The sequence below is a fragment of the Pectinophora gossypiella genome, chromosome 2, assembly GCF_024362695.1.
Source record: "Pectinophora gossypiella chromosome 2, ilPecGoss1.1, whole genome shotgun sequence".
Classification (NCBI taxonomy): domain Eukaryota; kingdom Metazoa; phylum Arthropoda; class Insecta; order Lepidoptera; family Gelechiidae; genus Pectinophora; species Pectinophora gossypiella.
In genome coordinates this window covers 1,433,311-1,451,348 of record NC_065405.1, presented here as the reverse complement: position 1 = coordinate 1,451,348, position 18,038 = coordinate 1,433,311, and the positions used below count along the sequence as shown (strand labels likewise).

General features: G+C 41.9%; 1 protein-coding gene across 5 annotated transcripts in view; it reads left to right on the top strand.

The window, feature by feature from the left end:
- The window catches only part of LOC126373495 (obscurin), a 141,030-nt gene that overhangs the window by 115,897 nt on the left and 7,095 nt on the right, over positions 1 to 18,038 (top strand). For all 5 annotated transcript variants that reach the window (XM_050019656.1, XM_050019650.1, XM_050019652.1 and 2 more), the window contains 19 exons: positions 1,315 to 1,504; positions 2,387 to 2,565; positions 3,308 to 3,534; positions 4,043 to 4,218; positions 4,723 to 4,901; positions 5,366 to 5,491; positions 7,139 to 7,418; positions 7,847 to 8,025; positions 8,852 to 9,048; positions 9,981 to 10,139; positions 10,399 to 10,643; positions 11,086 to 11,211; positions 13,534 to 13,709; positions 14,225 to 14,412; positions 14,715 to 15,211; positions 15,495 to 15,732; positions 16,310 to 16,467; positions 16,776 to 16,900; positions 17,353 to 17,651. In XM_050019656.1, the coding sequence (XP_049875613.1) occupies positions 1,315 to 1,504; positions 2,387 to 2,565; positions 3,308 to 3,534; positions 4,043 to 4,218; positions 4,723 to 4,901; positions 5,366 to 5,491; positions 7,139 to 7,418; positions 7,847 to 8,025; positions 8,852 to 9,048; positions 9,981 to 10,139; positions 10,399 to 10,643; positions 11,086 to 11,211; positions 13,534 to 13,709; positions 14,225 to 14,412; positions 14,715 to 15,211; positions 15,495 to 15,732; positions 16,310 to 16,467; positions 16,776 to 16,900; positions 17,353 to 17,651 (3,944 nt within the window). The remainder of the gene's footprint in view (positions 1 to 1,314; positions 1,505 to 2,386; positions 2,566 to 3,307; positions 3,535 to 4,042; positions 4,219 to 4,722; positions 4,902 to 5,365; positions 5,492 to 7,138; positions 7,419 to 7,846; positions 8,026 to 8,851; positions 9,049 to 9,980; positions 10,140 to 10,398; positions 10,644 to 11,085; positions 11,212 to 13,533; positions 13,710 to 14,224; positions 14,413 to 14,714; positions 15,212 to 15,494; positions 15,733 to 16,309; positions 16,468 to 16,775; positions 16,901 to 17,352; positions 17,652 to 18,038) is intronic.

The window sequence follows — 18,038 nt, the reverse complement described above, 5'->3', positions numbered from 1 at the left end:
TCTTAGCATGAACATAGCAAAGACAAAAATTATGTCCAACGACCATGTCGCACCCACTCCAGTTCAGGTTGGGAACGTTACACTCGAAGTTGTAGACCAGTACATTTACCTAGGACAAATAATCCAGTTAGGTAAGTCCAACTTCGAGAAAGAGATCTCTCGTCGGATCCAACTCGGATGGGCAGCGTTCGGGAAGCTGCGGAATATCTTCTCGTCCAAAATACCAGTGTCTCAAGACGAAAGTCTTTGACCAGCGCGTGTTGCCAGTGATGACCTACGGCAGTGAGACGTCGCCGCTTACTATGGGTCTCGTGAGGAGGCTCGGTGTCGCTCAGCGGGAAATGGAGAGAGCTATGCTCGGTATTTCCCTGCTTGATCGAATCAGAAATGAGGAGATCCGCAGGAGAACTAAAGTCACCGACATAGCTCGGAGAATTGCAAAACTGAAGTGGCAGTGGGCAGGACACATAGCGAGGAGAACCGATGGCCGCTGGGGCGGAAAGGTCCTGGAGTGGCGACCACGTGTCGGACGACGCTCAGTGGGTAGGCGGTGGCGGGAAGGTGGCGGGAAGCCGCTGGATGCGGGCAGTGTAGGACCGATCGTTGTGGAGATCCTTGGGGGAGGCCTATGCCCAGCAGTGGGTGTCATACGGCTGTTGATGATGATGATTATTGAAAACAGTTCGTTTACAGTTTTTGTTGGAACGCTGTCTTTCAAACTAGGTGAACCTGTATTTTGAGAGACAGTGCCATCCCAATTTATGTATCTATTAACTACATTAACAGTGGTAAAAACAACTTTTTTTTAAATAAAGTATTTTATTGTACCTGAATAGTTGGTTAGATATCTCGTTGGCGGTATTCGATGCAGCAAAGGCGGTAATAGAAAAAAACCGCAATTTATGTGGCGGTAATAGAGGAAAGTGAGTTTTCGGACATAAAATTATTTTTTATCCAAAATATTCACTCAAAATTAAAAATTCTTGATGTATTTAGCAGAAGACAGTCATAACAATACAAATAAAATAAATAAGCTGCACTAGCAAATACAGAAGTACTTAATTTCTGAGAGGTAATCAGAGCATAGCTTAACCTGGCGGTAATAGGAGCGTTTACCTTAATAAAGAAAAATGTAATAATATAAAAATGTAATAAGTACGACATTTTGTCACGCTTTTCTATGACGTCACAGTGTGCTTTTTCATACAAATTCCATAGTAATTTCGTGTTTTGACGTTTAGTAAAAAGTAACTGATTTGACTGGTTGGAAACTACCCTATTCTTCAAACCACCTAACGTATTTCAACTCTCCAGGTCGCCACACAGACACTGGTATTTACACAATCCAAGCGAAGAACCAGTACGGCGTGGGCGAGAGTTCAGCTCGTCTGGACATCCTGCTGCGGCCCGAGATCGAAGGCCTGAAAGACGTCAACGCCACGCCTTACGAGGAGACCACCTTCGTTGCTAACGTCCGCGCTAATCCTATTGCTGAGGTTCAATGGTAAGCATTTGTCACTTAACACAGTTGGCTCGACCATTGTAGACGGCGATACGGCTTCACCACCTATCACGCTGGTCTAACAGAAAGCATGGCGTGGGTACTTAGTTCGTCTTGTGATGGATGTACCTTTTGCTACCTCAATTGGGATAGTCGTGAGCTTATGTAAATGGTAAGCATTGTCATTGTCAATTCTTTGTTTGGATGGAATTACAGTTGACCCCTTACGGTGAATCTCTCAATCTCGCTCGACGCGGGTGATATATCAGACTTTACAATACGCGTGTTGCAATATGTCTACTAACGATGAGTAAATACATTCAATCGAATTCGGTATGGTTGGTGATATGTATACAATGTATACGTTTTTACAATAAGATTCCAATTGACATTTAGAATTTGCCTTTCAACTGTTTTAAGACAGTAGTGAAACAGAAACTTCTTTTTTTAGTAATCGTCTTTATTTAGTAATCATAATTTCATTTCATTAATTTATCTTTGACCTAGGAAACTGCTTAATTATTTTTAATACTAATTGACTACATTTGGAATCAAGCCAAATCTACTCTACATTGTTTTAAGTTTACGCGGTTGTTATCATAATTAAAACACATAATAACGGGTTCTTACCGCGTTTAAATGGGGATATGAGACTCCCGATATTTCGACATGATCACGGGATGACATGTCATCCCCATGTCAATGGCACTTGCAACAGTGTCGAAATATCGGGAGTCTCATATCCCCATTTAAACGCGGTAAGAACCTGTTATTATGTGTTTTAATAACAAATCTACTCTACCGACCTCTTAATCATATTCTCCGGATATACTCAATTTCAAAGTGAAGCATCATTAATCATAATTATGCGTTCTCTCCAAACAGGAGCAAGGACGGCTACGTAATTCAGCCATCATCGCAGTATGATATCACCATAGACGAGGCGGAAGGCAAATATTCGCTGAAGGTGCGCAACATTGGCGTGGGCGACGCTGGAGTCTACACTGTTACCGCCAAGAACGAGCATGGCGAGACCGCGCAGCAGGCGAGACTCAGCGTGCATAGTAAGTTATACAGGGTATTAGTGACGCCGTACTGAATACTGAGGGGAATGATTCAGCCCATCGAAAAATTAATGTAAATTTTAGTGCTCTTTTTAATTATTTTCAGTTCTATACTTTTGCGAAGGAAAATTTCACTTATAAACTCAGAATCACGGTCTAAAGACGTTCATCACCACCTTATGATAATTTTGACAAACATCTGTCTTGCTTTTTTGTAATTGTTTTAGTAGAAATTTGATATGGTGTTCTTATCCTTTTTTTGTGTGTGGTGCCCTTTTATAATAAACTATTTCTATTCTATTTGAATCATTCCACAAAGTTTTTGTTACGGTATCACTAGCAGCTTATGTAATTGTTACTGATTTTAACGGTACGGTATATCTTAACTGCCTCTGAGGTCCAGTGGAGCATTGGGCTCACTTTGTGATCCCTTGTTTGGGGCCTAGGTTTAGTAATGCTGTAAGCGGACGAGAAAGCGTTCACGTGAATGTCTTGTACAAACCTTTAACATTGTAACCCCAGCTGTTGGTTATCTCTGGGGCAATTCAACTGAGCACCCAGAATTAACTACTTGGCTGAACAAATGGAGAGCCGTCAGAGCTCCCCATTTGTCCAGTTGAGTAGTTAATCCCATTTGTGGCTACAAAAAGTCACGTCAAAAAATATGGGGACACACAACCGACTAAGGGAACATGCATTTAATTACATTAGTGTTAAAAAGTATGTTTTTTTTTTCATCCAGCTGACGAGCCAGTGTTCACGAAGCCTCTTCAGAAGCAGACAGTCAAAGATTACGACGACGCATCTCTCTCGGTCCGTTGCGACGGTGTGCCCAAGCCGCAAGTGCACTGGTACAAAGATGGTGAAGAGATCACCAATGATGACCGTCACACTGTCACCACTGAAGTCGGTGGACAGGTGGACAGCAGTCTGGAGATCAAGCACTTCAATGCTAGTGATTCTGGCAAGGTAAGGTTGCTTGTTGTGCGTTCAACAGGTGATAAAAACTGTGCAAATTACACATCAACATGACCGAAATTGGAGCGACCGGACTCAACGGGACGCGCAGCTTTGTCAAGGATGAGGATGCGATGAGAAGAACTTTTTTGCATTTGCACATGTCTGCAGAGACGTTAAATAGTCAATATTAGTCTTAGTAAGATTTTTACCACTTTAAAAGGTTTTATTGTCAGATAATAGTAATGAAATGTCTTTTGCTCTTGTGTATGTATGCAAGTTAGTAGTCGTTACATGAGCCATGTCAGGCCTTTGGCCTTTGGCGGCTCAATAGTAACCCTGACACCAGGGTTGATTGGGTTGGTAATCCACCTCACAACCCACACGATAGAAAAAAGACTGTGTGTCTCATATCAATCTTATAGGTTTTTGACTACGACCAACCCCTAAACTTTCTTTGGAATTCGAGAAATATTCGTTCGATATTACTTCTTTCCTAAACCAATTTTCTCACCCACAGTACAAAGTACGCGCGGTGAGTCTAAGCGGTGAGGCGGTGTGTGAAGCACCCATCACGCTAGCGCAGACTTCGCCAGGGTTCACACACAAACTGGACAGGCAGCGAGATGTCGATGAAGGAGAACCATTGGAATTGAAGTGCAAGGTTGATGGCAGCCCTATGCCTACTGCTAAATGGTACGTACGCATGTTTTCAATTCACTTATTGTTAGGGAGATTCAGGAGCGGATCCAGCGTTTATGTCAGGGGAGGGGGTCACCAGGTCGCAGACAACCTATATCCGTAGAGAATAAGATAAAATTTCAGTGGCCACCCAACCTGACGCCCAGGGGAGGGTCATAACCCCCCCTGGATGCGCCCATGGGGAGTATGGCATCCTTTTTAATGATGTCATAACGTGATTGAGCGTGTCCAGGAGCGCTCAAGCAACCTCCGCTCTAGTGGCGATTAAGCATCCCACTTTCATATCTGGAAGGGTACGTTAAACTGTTATTCAGAACATCCCAAAAGTCAAAAATCATACGGCCTATTTTTTCCGTGGAATACTAGTATCTAGAGATGGCCATGCTGGACAGGCTGTGTGACCTAGTATTCCAATAGTCAGCTTAAATTATACGCTGAAGAGACACTGAAGAAACTGATGAAGCGAAATCTAACTGAGTATGTATTATCACACCCCAGGTACAAGGATGGCGTAGAACTATCCCCCTCGGACCCGCACGTGGTTCAGACGGCTCTGCCGGACGGCACGATCAAGCTGAACATCGCGCAAGTGACGCCTGCAGACTGCGGAGCGTACAAACTCGTCATCTCCAACCCTAACGGCGACAACTCCGCGCTTTGTGCTGTTGCTGTTAACCGTAAGTTTACAGTATCCTGAAGGTGTTTTTTTACAGGGCTGACTCTCTCTTGCTGAAGCATATTATGCAGGTGTTGGTGATGCAGTTCTAATTACTGTGTTGTGTCTTTTTAAATAAAAAAAAATGTGTAAGATGATATTTTAAAACCAGAACTCAATTTGCGGTCTACTGATTGTTTTTCAATCGAACAAAGCAAAGTAATCAAACATGATTTTCGTATTTCCCGCCTCATTTTCTATTAAATAATGGCCATTTGGAATAGTTACCACTATGATTAGAGCGACACATTTTTCGTCTCTTTCGCACTAGGCTATGTACTATATCTCTTTAATCATGCTAATATGTTAAACAGGGTGTAATAAGTATTATAGTTGCACAATACATAAACTAAATCCAAAAGCTACATAAGTACTAAATAATGAAAACTCAAAAAACATGTTACTTAATGGTTTTTTATCTTCCAGCCACTCCAAGGAAGCCATCTTTCAGCCAGGAGTTGGAAGACACGAAGGCAATGGTTGGGCAGCCGTTGAAGCTGGAAGCTAAAGTCATGGCCTTCCCCGCGCCAGAGATCAAGTGGTACAAGGATGGTAAGTCATATTCCTTTATTTATGGTGGAATAAGACAAGGCTTTTCTCGGATTGACTCGGATTTTCAACCAGATACACTCACAAAAGGTGGACGGAAGGCAAGAGGGACCACTGTCTTATTTTTCCCTAAAAAAGTACCAATCAGAATGCTACACCGATAACAGCTTTGCTCTTAAATTAATGATGATGACACTTACAAAAGCTTGGCTCTAAAGTTGAAGTGACGAAAAATAACAACGCCAAAATACTAATATAATTTATTAGTCCTTCAATTTTTATATTTTTCCTCACCTTATGGTTGTCTGGGAGAAATCGCTTTAAGCGATAAGGCCGCCATTGGTCATGTACTTAGTTAAAGGTCTTTTTGTAATTATTTCTTTTTATTTTGGTGCAATAAAGTATATTTGTACTTTGTATTTGTATTAGTCTGAAGTCACCTATTACGCTGATCTACCAGCTCAGTGAGGTGTAGGTACTTAGTTCATCTTGCGATGAATGTACCTCCGACTACCCCAATTGGGATATAGTCGTAGCTCATGTTCTGTTATGCTGAAATGTCCCAAAAAGGCAGGGATTTTTGATACCACGACATTCTGCTATAACCGTTTCACCTGCAATTATTTCGGTTTCCGAAACCTTTGTTTTATTCGACCATTGATCATAAATATTAGCGAAGTTATAAACCGGCAAGATGTTGATCCGATCCACTTTGTGTGATAGGGGGATGCTTCCTCGTAAGGAAGCTCAGAATATGCGTCCCAATACCAATTCCGACGGAGGGTGCGTAATGTTATTTACTTGAGAACGATTATGTTTAGCACGTCGATTCAGCACGGTATGCTCTTGAAAAGGTTCCATCGGCTTTCAATTATGGAATACTCATGTACCGTTGCTGCCACGACGGTATTCATATTCCATAATTACTCGAACTTTTAACGTATCCATTATGACGAAAAAAATTGAAATGCGATGAAAATGTAACACTAATCAATAAACAAATTACTACTTTTGGAAAAAGAATTCCATGTTTTAAAATAAAATTACTAATTTGAAATTAGAATTCTTAGCCAAACAAAAATTATTTTGATTTGAAATGGCCAGTACTGCAGATCGGCAATTTTATAGTTAAAGACGTATTATATACTAATCAAAAAACTACGTCAAAGGCCAGTCTGCACAGCAAATATTATTATATCAAGGGCTTCGACCAGTAGACGTCGCGAATGCTATCTACCATAGACATAGTAAACAAGAAACAAGAAACATTTATTGAGAAGCTGTGTAGGTTCATACACAGCTAGTCGTACGGCTATTGGTCGAAGCCCCGCAGTTGCCGTGACGCGAGAGCTATTTATTGTCTTAATGTTAAATAATATCTAGCTGATGGAACCTAAGCGTTATGTTTCTATCAATCCTCTATGTGTACCGTAACTAAACCACAAGCATGACCAAACGGAAGCAACAGGAAATCTCCAACTTTGATATGAGATAGAATTAGCTTATTTTTTGCTCTATTTCGGAAAGCAACTTGTCCCCATTTATATTACAAACGCTTGAACCTTTTGATTGAAATTCAAACCCATATGTTTAAAATTGTCTAGGTTATTCAATATTTATATAACTTTTCTTGTCTTTCCTTTCCTGCAGGTCTGCCAATCCGTCCGTCTCAAGCAGTGAACTTCATCAACCAGCCTGGCGGTATCATTGGCCTGTCTATCGATAGCTGCAAACCTGAAGATGCCGGAGTATACTCTCTCACCGTCACCAACAAGCTCGGAGAGATTGCTTCTAAGGCCACAGTCGAGGTCGGCCAGAAAGAACGCAAGCCTGCGTTCATTGCTGAACTTATGCCCACGAAGGTCATCGAAGGGTTCCCTGTTAAGTTGGAAGTTAAGGTGCTTGGACATCCTCAGCCTAAGATCAAGTGGTGAGTAAAACATGATTGAATAACTTCTTTTTGACACAAGGAAACGCTGGTGTTCTGGGCCCTCGGGGGTTAAAAAGGCCACATCGAAACAATTCATCTAAAAAATCAATTTCACATTTGTTCACATTGCGCACTTACCTTTACATGTAAGTACTTACTGTTACAAACAAATGCTGTGCTGCGCAAATGTCAAATTGCAATATTGCTTTTTAGATGAATTGTTTCAATTTGGCCTTTTTAATCTCCCTGAAAACAGAAAGAATTTCTGTGAATCAAGTTCATTTCGGTAAGATTCAAGGATGCCCTAAAACTCCCTAGGAACTTTTTTGTTTTTGGTATTATCGCTAAATAACGCAATAACAGCATGTAAAACAGATTTTGTCAAACCACCCTTTGAACTTTTTCAAACTCTCACCTTCCTCCGCCAGGACCCACAACGGCAGGGAGATCGTCCCTGATGGCGACCGCATCAAGGTAGTGTCGCTCCCTGACGGCACGCACTCGCTTCTCATAGACAAGGCTACTCCAGAAGACGCCGGCACCTACGGCGTCGTCGCCGTCAACGATAAAGGAGAGAGTGGTTGCACCGCCGATCTTACTGTTGCTAGTGAGTTCAAAGCATTATTCTTCGCGAGTATTTAGCCAAAACCAACCCTAGTAACAAGGTTATTATTGAGCTGCCAAAGCCCCCGGTCGAGGCAACGTATGCTGTAGAGGACTCACGAGGAGGAAGGGTCTCACGATGCGCCTTACTGAGACATCCTGCGACCCGCAGTTTCTTTGCTCAGATAATTGGCACAGGGGAAACGCTGCCAGTTTCTTGGGCACCCTGCCTCAGTGTGGCGTGTTGGATGTTTTTTATTAATCTTGGCATGTTTTAGTTTAAATTTGTTATAACAATAAAAGCATAAGCAAAGCATTATGCTGTTGGTCCCGGCTATTAGCCGCAAAAGCACCGCCACCAACCCGCAGTGGAACAGCGTATTGGAGTACGCTCCATACGCCCTCCGGTTGATTGAGGACCACCCTGTGCCCAGCAGTCGGGCGTATATAGGCTGTTGATGTCATAAAAACAATAAACATAATAACGACCTCCGTGGTCCAGTGGTTGAGCGTTAGGCTCACGATCCGGAGGTCCCGGGTTCGATTCCTGGTGGGGACATATCACAAAAAATACTTTGTGGTCCCTAGTTTGGTTAGGACATTACTGGCTGATCACCAGATTGTCCGAAAGTAAGATGATCCGTGCTTCGGGAGGCACGGTAAGCCCTTGGTCCCGGTTGCTACTTACTGATGTGAATAAGTAGTCGTTACATGAGCCATGTCAGGGGCCTTTAGTAACCCTGACACCAGGGGTGATGAGGTTGGTACTCCACCTCACAACCTACACTAGAAGAAGGCAATAAACACATAAACAATTTTCCCCCATCCAGGCCGCGCAGACGACTCGGTCCCCCAAGAGCGACCACAATTCATCCACGGTCTGCGCGACCTCACGGCTGAGGAAGGCCAACCTCTCTCCGTGTCCGCTCCGTTCGTCGGTAACCCAGTTCCAGAGGTCGAGTGGACCAAAGATGGGCAGCCGCTCAAGCCTAGCGAGAGGATCCTGCTTACTTGCGATGGCAAAAGGGTGAGTTAGTTCTTCTTCTTAGACATAAATACAATTTAGTTATTGTATCTTAAGTGCAGTTTTCACTAACGCAGTTAACTCGACCACTATAGACCGATACGGTTCACGTTGGTCTAACAGAAAGCTCTGTGAGATGTGTGTACTTAGTTTATCTGTGATGGATGTACCTATAACTACCTCGTCGTTAGCTTATATTATATAGGAATTGAGTACTTATAGATAGATAGATTAATTTCTAAAAAGTTTCTGATTATTTGCAACTACTAACTATGTCAACTATGCCAAGGTTGTTATTAGAGAAATTAAATCGCATTCGCTCGTTTTTGATGTGACAGAGTGAGAGTGTAATCAATAGTTTATCATCAAGTGATGAAACATACTCTTGTAGGGTACGCAGTGTTCCACGTTCTACAGTCAACCTAACCCGCGGTTCACTGAGTACCATGGGGTGGCTACAATGAAGTGTCCCAACTTCGAAAATAACTGAAATATACACTATAGCCGTCCTTCAAATAAAACACTTTGCACTGTTTAGTTATTTATTATTATTCTACTCTAAAACTAAAAAATAAACGATATTGTAAAGTAAGTATACTTATCAGTGAATAAACAAATTAAGGAAAAAAACTATGGCGAGCGGTAGCGAGTGGGCGGGCGGACAGTACGCTTATTTGGCGCGCGATTAGCACCAATAGGTGGCGCATTTATTTTACTCGCTATAATACTCCTGAATATGTCCTATAACGTTATGAGCACAAGTACATCAACAAAGAAAAATACATATTTATGTCTATTAATAGAGGAACTGTATTTTTTTAATTTTCACACTATTGACATCATCATACACGTAAAATTTTCGTGTAAGAATAAATATACTCGAAGGATAAATATTTAACGATTTTGGACGCTAAAAATTATCCTTATTTAACCAGGTGGGCCTAGAAATCAATCCAGTGGACCTGCCGGATGCGGGCGTCTACTCCGTGAAGCTGGTCAACCCGCTGGGCGAGGACTCCACTGAAGGCAAGATCAACGTGCGTAAGGTCTACTCTGCGCCCGTCTTCACGCAGAAGTTCTCAGATCTTCAACAGGTATGTCACAATAGCATTTATATAGTTCGACAGAACTGACAGATTGACGCAATCCAAGGACCCCACTTTCGTAACAACATTATACTCTTGGAAAGACTAGAATGAGTTATTCACCGATTCTGCAAAAACCAACAGTAAAATCTGGCGATGTCGTGTTTATTTCTGTAAAATCCCATGCTTGGAGTACTTCTATAAAATACAAGGCAAGGACTAACAGTTTAAGATTTATTGCTGTACATACAACCTCCTTTCCCCTCAGCTGCCAACATTCGACGCGAACTTCCCAGCGCGCGTCCACGGCGTGCCCACACCGGATATAACCTGGTACAAGAACGGCGAACCCCTGAGACATTCGGAGAAGTACAACATCAAGCGTGATGGAGATGCCTGCTGCCTCTACGTTCGGAATCTGAAGCCAGAAGACGCGGGCACGTACAAGTGTGTCGCTAAGAATAGAGAGGGTGAGGCCTCGTGCGAAGCTGCTCTCGAAGTCGTTGATAAAATGTGAGTATTTTAAGAAATATTTAGCAATGCAAGTTGAGAGTGCTTGACAGGTATGAGTGTGATGGTTTAGTGACCATGTAGTTAAGTGGTGACAGTTTAGAAACTTCTGCTTCAAATAATTGAACCAAGTAGATGTTAAGCAAAAGGCATTTCAAAGGTAATACAGCATTAAGCGCGATTAGAAGCCAGAAGACTTCATTTTTTTATTGAGATCACTTAAGAAAAATATTTTTTTCCCTTTTTACTGGTTAGCGAGATATGTTTGATAAAACCCACCGAGGAATAAAGAGCTCCGTAGTCGTTACATGAGCCATGTCAGGAGCCTTTGGCGGCTTAATAACCGTGACACCAGGGGTGATGAGGATAATCCATCTTACAACCCACGCGATAGAAGAAGTACAGCGCCATTAATCAATCCCTTCTCTATTCATTCTCCCCTCAGCGGTAAGAGACAGAAGATGGAGCCACCAGAGTTCCTGAAGAAGATCGGTGACATCGAAGTACTTCGCGGCATGAGCGCCAAGTTCACCGCCTGCGCCACCGGCACGCCCGAACCTGATGTAGAATGGTGGGTTCACGTATATTTGTTTATTTATTTAACAGTTTATTGTACACAGAAAAGGGTATAAAACAATCAGCCTAACAAGACAGACAAACGGTTCAGCTAGAGAGGTGTTTTAGTTAAGCTTTTAGATAGATTCTAAAGAAACTGTTTACCAAGTTTAACAGAAATGAGTACGAGAGTCTAGCAAGTGGTTTAACTTCTTTTTTTCGTTGGCAGATCTGATCTGACAACATCATTTCGTTGAATAGACTGAACTCAAGTTACTTGACGTTATCGTAATTCGTTGCTGTTCTCAAACTTATTGTTCTTTTTAAATGAAACACTCTTTCGCAACCTTAAAACATCAGCCTAATCGATTTTACAAAAGGAGCAAGCAAGATTTTTAGTGTGCGTCAAGCTAGCGGCCTCAAAAAAAAATGGGCACGAAAAAATAATTTGACCATACCAAAAAATAGTACTCTTATTGAAAAAAATAGTACCTGTTGTAAAAAAATTAGTACCATCACGGTTCTGGATTTATAGCCATGTTTTATTGCACTTGCTAGCTTGACGGTGAGCGAAATTTGGCGAGAGTTAACGACAAGGTCTTTCGCTTTGATTTAAACGCCAAAAAATAGTACCGAAATAGTACTCACCCCCTGCAAAATACCGAAAGTAGTACTTCAACGGTTCCAAAGTTATAAAGGCAGTTCTTTGATCCCGCTAGCTTGACGTTTTGAAAATACCTATTATCTGGGGAACGCTTGCATACTTCAGTATGTAACTAATGTCAATAAACTCGTATGAAATAGTACTCCCTACCATCATAATTTGGACCTGATTCTCTTTGTAGAAATATGTCAAAAAGTCATTATAACCTATGTCATACATTTATCAAGACAAGTACAGTCGCGAACAAAATTATTACACATGGTCAAGAATGTTGTCAGAATTCAGTATTTTTCCCCATTTTTGGGTAAAAATTGGTGAAGTGCCAGGGTTGTTAGATGAAAGTAATATCATTGTTGAAACTCTTTGAGTTATTCTACAAATACTGCAAATTGTTTATTAACAAACACTTCGATCCGTAACAAATTCAACATGAAGGTATAAATTATAAAATAAAACAGCAGATTAAAAATGTATTATGATGTATTAAAATCACAGATTGTTTTCGATAAGAACTAGACCCATGCAGCCATTTTCTATTAAAATTAGTGCATATGGGTGTATGCAATAGGAATTTTTTGTAATAGCAGCACTGAAGTGCAAAGAAATGGTAGGGTAGACCTCCAAAATGGCAATACTTACGAATAAATTGTGAGGTTATGTAATTGTCTACGTGACTGTATCAACAACAAATGTATGGCATAGGTTATGATGATTTTTTAACATTTCTACAAAGAGAATCGGATCAAAATTATGATGGTAGGGAGTACTATTTCATACGAGTTTATTGACATTAGTTACATACTGAAGTATGCAAGCGTTCCCCAGATAATAGGTATTTTCAAAACGTCAAGCTAGCGGGATCAAAGAACTGCCTTTATAACTTTGGAACCGTTGAAGTACTACTTTCGGTATTTTGCAGGGGGTGAGTACTATTTCGGTACTATTTTTTGGCGTTTAAATTAAAGCGAAAGACCTTGTCGTTAACTCTCGCCAAATTTCGCTCACCGTCAAGCTAGCAAGTGCAATAAAACATGGCTATAAATCCAGAACCGTGATGGTACTAATTTTTTTACATCAGGTACTATTTTTTTCAATAAGAGTACTATTTTTTGGTATGGTCAAATTATTTTTTCGTGCCCATTTTTTTTTTGAGGCCGCTAGCTTGACGCACACGATTTTTATCCGTCATTCCAAAACCAAACCAGACCATTATATAGAGCGATATATCTCACTATCTGTCACGTTGGTCTAACACAAAGCCCGGTGAGGTGAGGGTACTTAGTTCATATTGCGATGGAGTGGTTTAACTTCTTTTTTTCGTTGGCAGATCTGATCTGACAACATCATTTCGTTGAATAGACTGAACTCAAGTTACTTGACGTTATCGTAATTCGTTGCTGTTCTCAAACTTATTGTTCTTTTTAAATGAAACACTCTTTCGCAACCTTAAAACATCAGCCTAATCGATTTTACAAAAGGAGCAAGCAAGATTTTTATCCGTCATTCCAAAACCAAACCAGACCATTATATAGAGCGATATATCTCACTATCTGTCACGTTGGTCTAACACAAAGCCCGGTGAGGTGAGGGTACTTAGCTCATCTTGCCATGGATGTACTTCTGACTACCCCAATTGGGAAATAATTGTGAGCTTATGTTATTCGAACACTCCAGGTACCGCAACGACGAGCGCCTGTTCCCATGCGAGCGCATTCGCATGGATAAGGAGACCACGGGCTTGCTGCGGCTGACCATCAGCCAAGTGGACCCCACCGACGTCGGCTCCTACCGCTGCCGAATCTACAACCCGCACGGAGAGGACTCCTGCACCGCGCAGCTCACTTACGATAGTACGTTTTTACTAATCTGATACCACTTCAAATCTTCTGCGCAAAATAACAATCAGCAGGCTGGTATTCAAACTACCGCCGCGACGTTTTCCTTTTTATATTTATGATTATTTTTTTGTTTTATTGAGCCAAATGTCACGCTTCTTGAAAGCACCGAAGGAAACGATAACTGAACTCAAAATACAAACTCAAAAACATCTTTATTCAGTTCGTTACTCTTTGAACCGTCAATTTTTACATATTTTTGTCTAACGTCTTAACCGCCTAATACAACTGCAACTTATTACAATCTGTAATAGCCGATGCAAATATGTAATATTCCAATAATAAGGGTTACAATAATATTAGTTCCTTCTAAGGGTAACGATATGATTAGTCTCATTCAATCCTATCTTCTAAATACTCGTAGTCATGAACAGTTTAAAACCCCGTGGCAATTACGAATATCAATTTAGAGAGAATTCATGCACTTCACAGTCCGCAATACTCAACATCAACTTTATTTTCTCTTCCAGCCCTTGAACCTCAAGTACAGAAGCGTCCGATCGGCGATCAGTACTCCGACTTCGACAAAATGAAGAAGACTGGCATCCCCATGCCTCTGGCTGACAGACCCATCATCTCGCGTATGGCTGATCGACACCTCACGCTCTCGTGGAAGCCTTCCATCCCACACGGACCAAGATTCCCTGTTACTTATCAGGTGAGAAAAACTTCAACTTCAAGCAGCCTTTCCCTGACAAAAGATTGCAGAAGATATGTACAGAATCAACCGATCACAACTCGCGAGAGAAGACGCTCTGTCGTTCTCTCCTGCACAGTGATTAGTCGATTCATGCACATCTCAAGTTGAAAAAAACTTCTAGGAATGGTGGATCCTTTTGCAAAACTCCATCCAATGTCAATAAACGTAAACCAGATGGAGATTCCGTACCTACGTTCTAGCCAAGTTATCAGCGTCTCTGGTCCTTATTGATAGCAATACTAATATCTCGATTTCCCCAGGTGGAAATGTGCGAGGTCCCCGACGGTGACTGGTTCACAGCGCGCACGGGGCTACGCTCGTGCGTCTGCGACATCCGCAACCTCGAGCCTTTCCGCGACTACAAGTTCCGCATCCGCGTCGAAAACAAATACGGCGTCAGCGACCCCTCGCCCTTCGCAATCACGCACCGCTCCAAACTGGAACCAGATCCTCCTAAGTTCATCCCTTACCTCGAACCCGGCATCGACTTCCGACCAGAAACATCCCCATATTTCCCTAAAGACTTTGACATTGAACGCCCGCCTCACGATGGATACGCCCAAGCGCCGAAGTTCCTCCGCCAAGAGTACGACTCCCAGTATGGCGTGAAGGGACACAATGTGAACCTGTTCTGGTTCGTGTACGGATACCCCAAGCCGAAGATGACGTACTTCTTCAACGATGAGCCTATAGAGATTGGAGGCCGCTACGACTGGAGCTATACCAGAAATGGTCAAGCAACACTGTTCATTAACAAGTTAGTATTATTTGATGAATAATAATAGAAAGGGACGCGCCATGTATGCATATTATTAACTTATTACAATGGTACTTTTACTCATTTTCAAAAACATTATTATTACACTTGCATCATAAGCTGCTTCCGGCCGTCTAATGCCATTTGCGTCAACAATATAATAAATCACGTCAAACAAAAGCATAAGCTGATGCGTGGTTTTTGATTTTTTATAAAGTTTGTCATCAACCCATGATTTCTAAATTTTTGGCACCGTGTTTCTAAAAATCCTAACTCTACCCAGGATGATGGACCGCGACGCGGGTTGGTACGAAGCCGTCGCCACCAACGAGCACGGGCAAGCTCGCCAGCGCGTGAGACTGGAAGTAGCTGAGTACCCCGCCTTCATCCGCCGCCCTGAGGAGACGGTCGTGCTACAACGTCACACCGCACGGATGGAGGCACGCGTCACTGGAGTACCATACCCGGACATCAAGTGGTACAAAGACTGGAAACCGCTCACGCCTAGTGCTAGGATCAAGGTAATTTCCTCCACTTCAGTCTTTTTACCTGTTCCCGAAACAACACCTTGAGCTGAGGTTTGAGACTTATTCTTGGCACCCGATGTATTGTCTGGTGTGAAGTTTTACAACTTTTTCCTCTCAAAGTAAGATATTTCCAACTTTTGTATGGAAAACGAATCACCTTAACGTCAATGCCTAGCACTCTTCACACGTTTCCGAAATAACATTTTGAGCTAAGCTAATTGAGCTAATTGGACTTGCCCTTGGCATCCTCTGATACACTCACTGACTCTGACTGTGTGTGAAGTCTTACTTTTTCCTCTCAAAGTAAGCTAGTTCCGAGGTTAACGTCAGTGCTAGGGTAAGCCGGAAGTTTGTATGAGTAACTACAACAATTATTATTTTCATTTATGCTCGCCCCCTATTATATGAGACTTGAACATTACTTGGCGAGGAGTGGGTGTATTGTATATACTATACACCTCTCTACCTACCCCTTGTTATCCTGTTTTAATTTACACTTAAACACACGCAAACAACAACAACACAAACAACAATACACAACATAACAATACGCTCTGCATATTTCTAACAGATCCAGTTCGTGGAGCCAGACACGACGATTCTGATCATCAACGATACAATCCTCAAGGACGAGGGTTTATACTCCGTCTCGGCGAGGAACGTAGCCGGTGCAGTCAGCTCGTCAGCCATGCTACATGTCGAGGAGAGCGAGCATGAATACTCTGACAGGTATGATCATTTCCGTGGGGGCTAACACCATGACCATCGAACCAAAGGATATTTTCTAAACTTCGATTTTGGGAATTGCTCACTCTACTAACAGTATTTGGAGTAGCATAGCAGGTAGTTCGAATTGGAAGGACTGTATCCAACAATGAAGTGTTGATTAAACTTATGATTAAAGATATAGGAGTTGGAAAGACTTGAACTGAGTCAATTACGGAAAAAGGATTTTAATTATTTCCTTATAAATCATGAATTCCAATGTAAGTATTCCATAATAAAGCAAAATTATTTCAAAATGTTCTTTGTCTCAGGATCCGTGAGCATCCGCCCCGCGTGAAAGCCAGCACGAAGCCGTTTGGAGACTTCTACGACCTCGGCGACGAGCTGGGCCGCGGCGTGCAGGGCGTCGTCTACCACGCCGCTGAGAGGCTCACTGGTAAGAGCCTAGCTAACTTGCAAGTTGTTGAGTTTAAATACCCTAGAAATCGTTTGATGCACAAATCAAATAATTATGTTGTTTTTGCTACTCCGTTTTCAAGAACCAATCCGGAGATTCAGTCTCCTTTGGTTATAATCCATTTTCAAATATAATATCAGGTTTAGATCTATTTCACAATAATTATGTCAATTGCAACAATAAACTTTTAAAGCACTTTCTGAAAAAATGCCATGATTTACGGACTTCTAAAAAGACGAGAATCGATCTTTTATTTGCGTAACGTATAGTTTTAATTTCGTCTGCTGGGTTCCGACTGCAGGTTTGGAAACGCAACTATAAACACCTTTAATACAAGGAGTCTAAAAATAGAGCCCCTATAACTAGGGTTCTAAAATAGCATGTATTTTATGGAGGAAATAAACTAACTTACTTACAATTTCACTTGACAGGCCGCAACTACGCCGCGAAAATCATGCACGGCCACTCAGCTCTCAAACCCTTCATGAAGAACGAGTTAGACATCATGAACATGCTCAACGACCGTCACTTAATCCGTCTCCACGACGCATACGAGCACGAGCACACTGTGGCGCTGGTGACGGAGCTGGCTTCAGGTGGAGAGTTGGTCAGGGATCGCCTGTTGAGGAGTCAGGGGTACAGTGAGAGGGAGATAGCCGGGTACATCCGCCAGCTGCTGCGAGGACTCAAGTACATGCATGACAACAGCGTCGCGCATCTTGGACTGACCGTGAGTTATTAGGATTTATTTAGAATTTTATACTTTAGAAAAGGTTTAGTACGATCTATTCTGAACCGGCGTGCGTATATGAAACGATTGATGAATATGGAGGAAGCAAGAGAAGTTTGTCAGGATCAAAGCAAATGGAATTGCATAGTCTTTTGTGCTTACCCCGGTGAGATATAGGTGTGAGTGTATGTATGTATGTAGCATTTTACAGCTGTGCTAGCTGCAAATGTTCACTTACCTACTGATAAACTGAAGTATTTCTGCTGGATACAGTACTACTACCTGTCAGATAAGTTCTTAATAGGCTATCAGACACTTACCGGCATTTTGGATCTATACGATAAGTTAGCAGAATTTTATTTACTCAACCTGATATTAGTAAGCCAT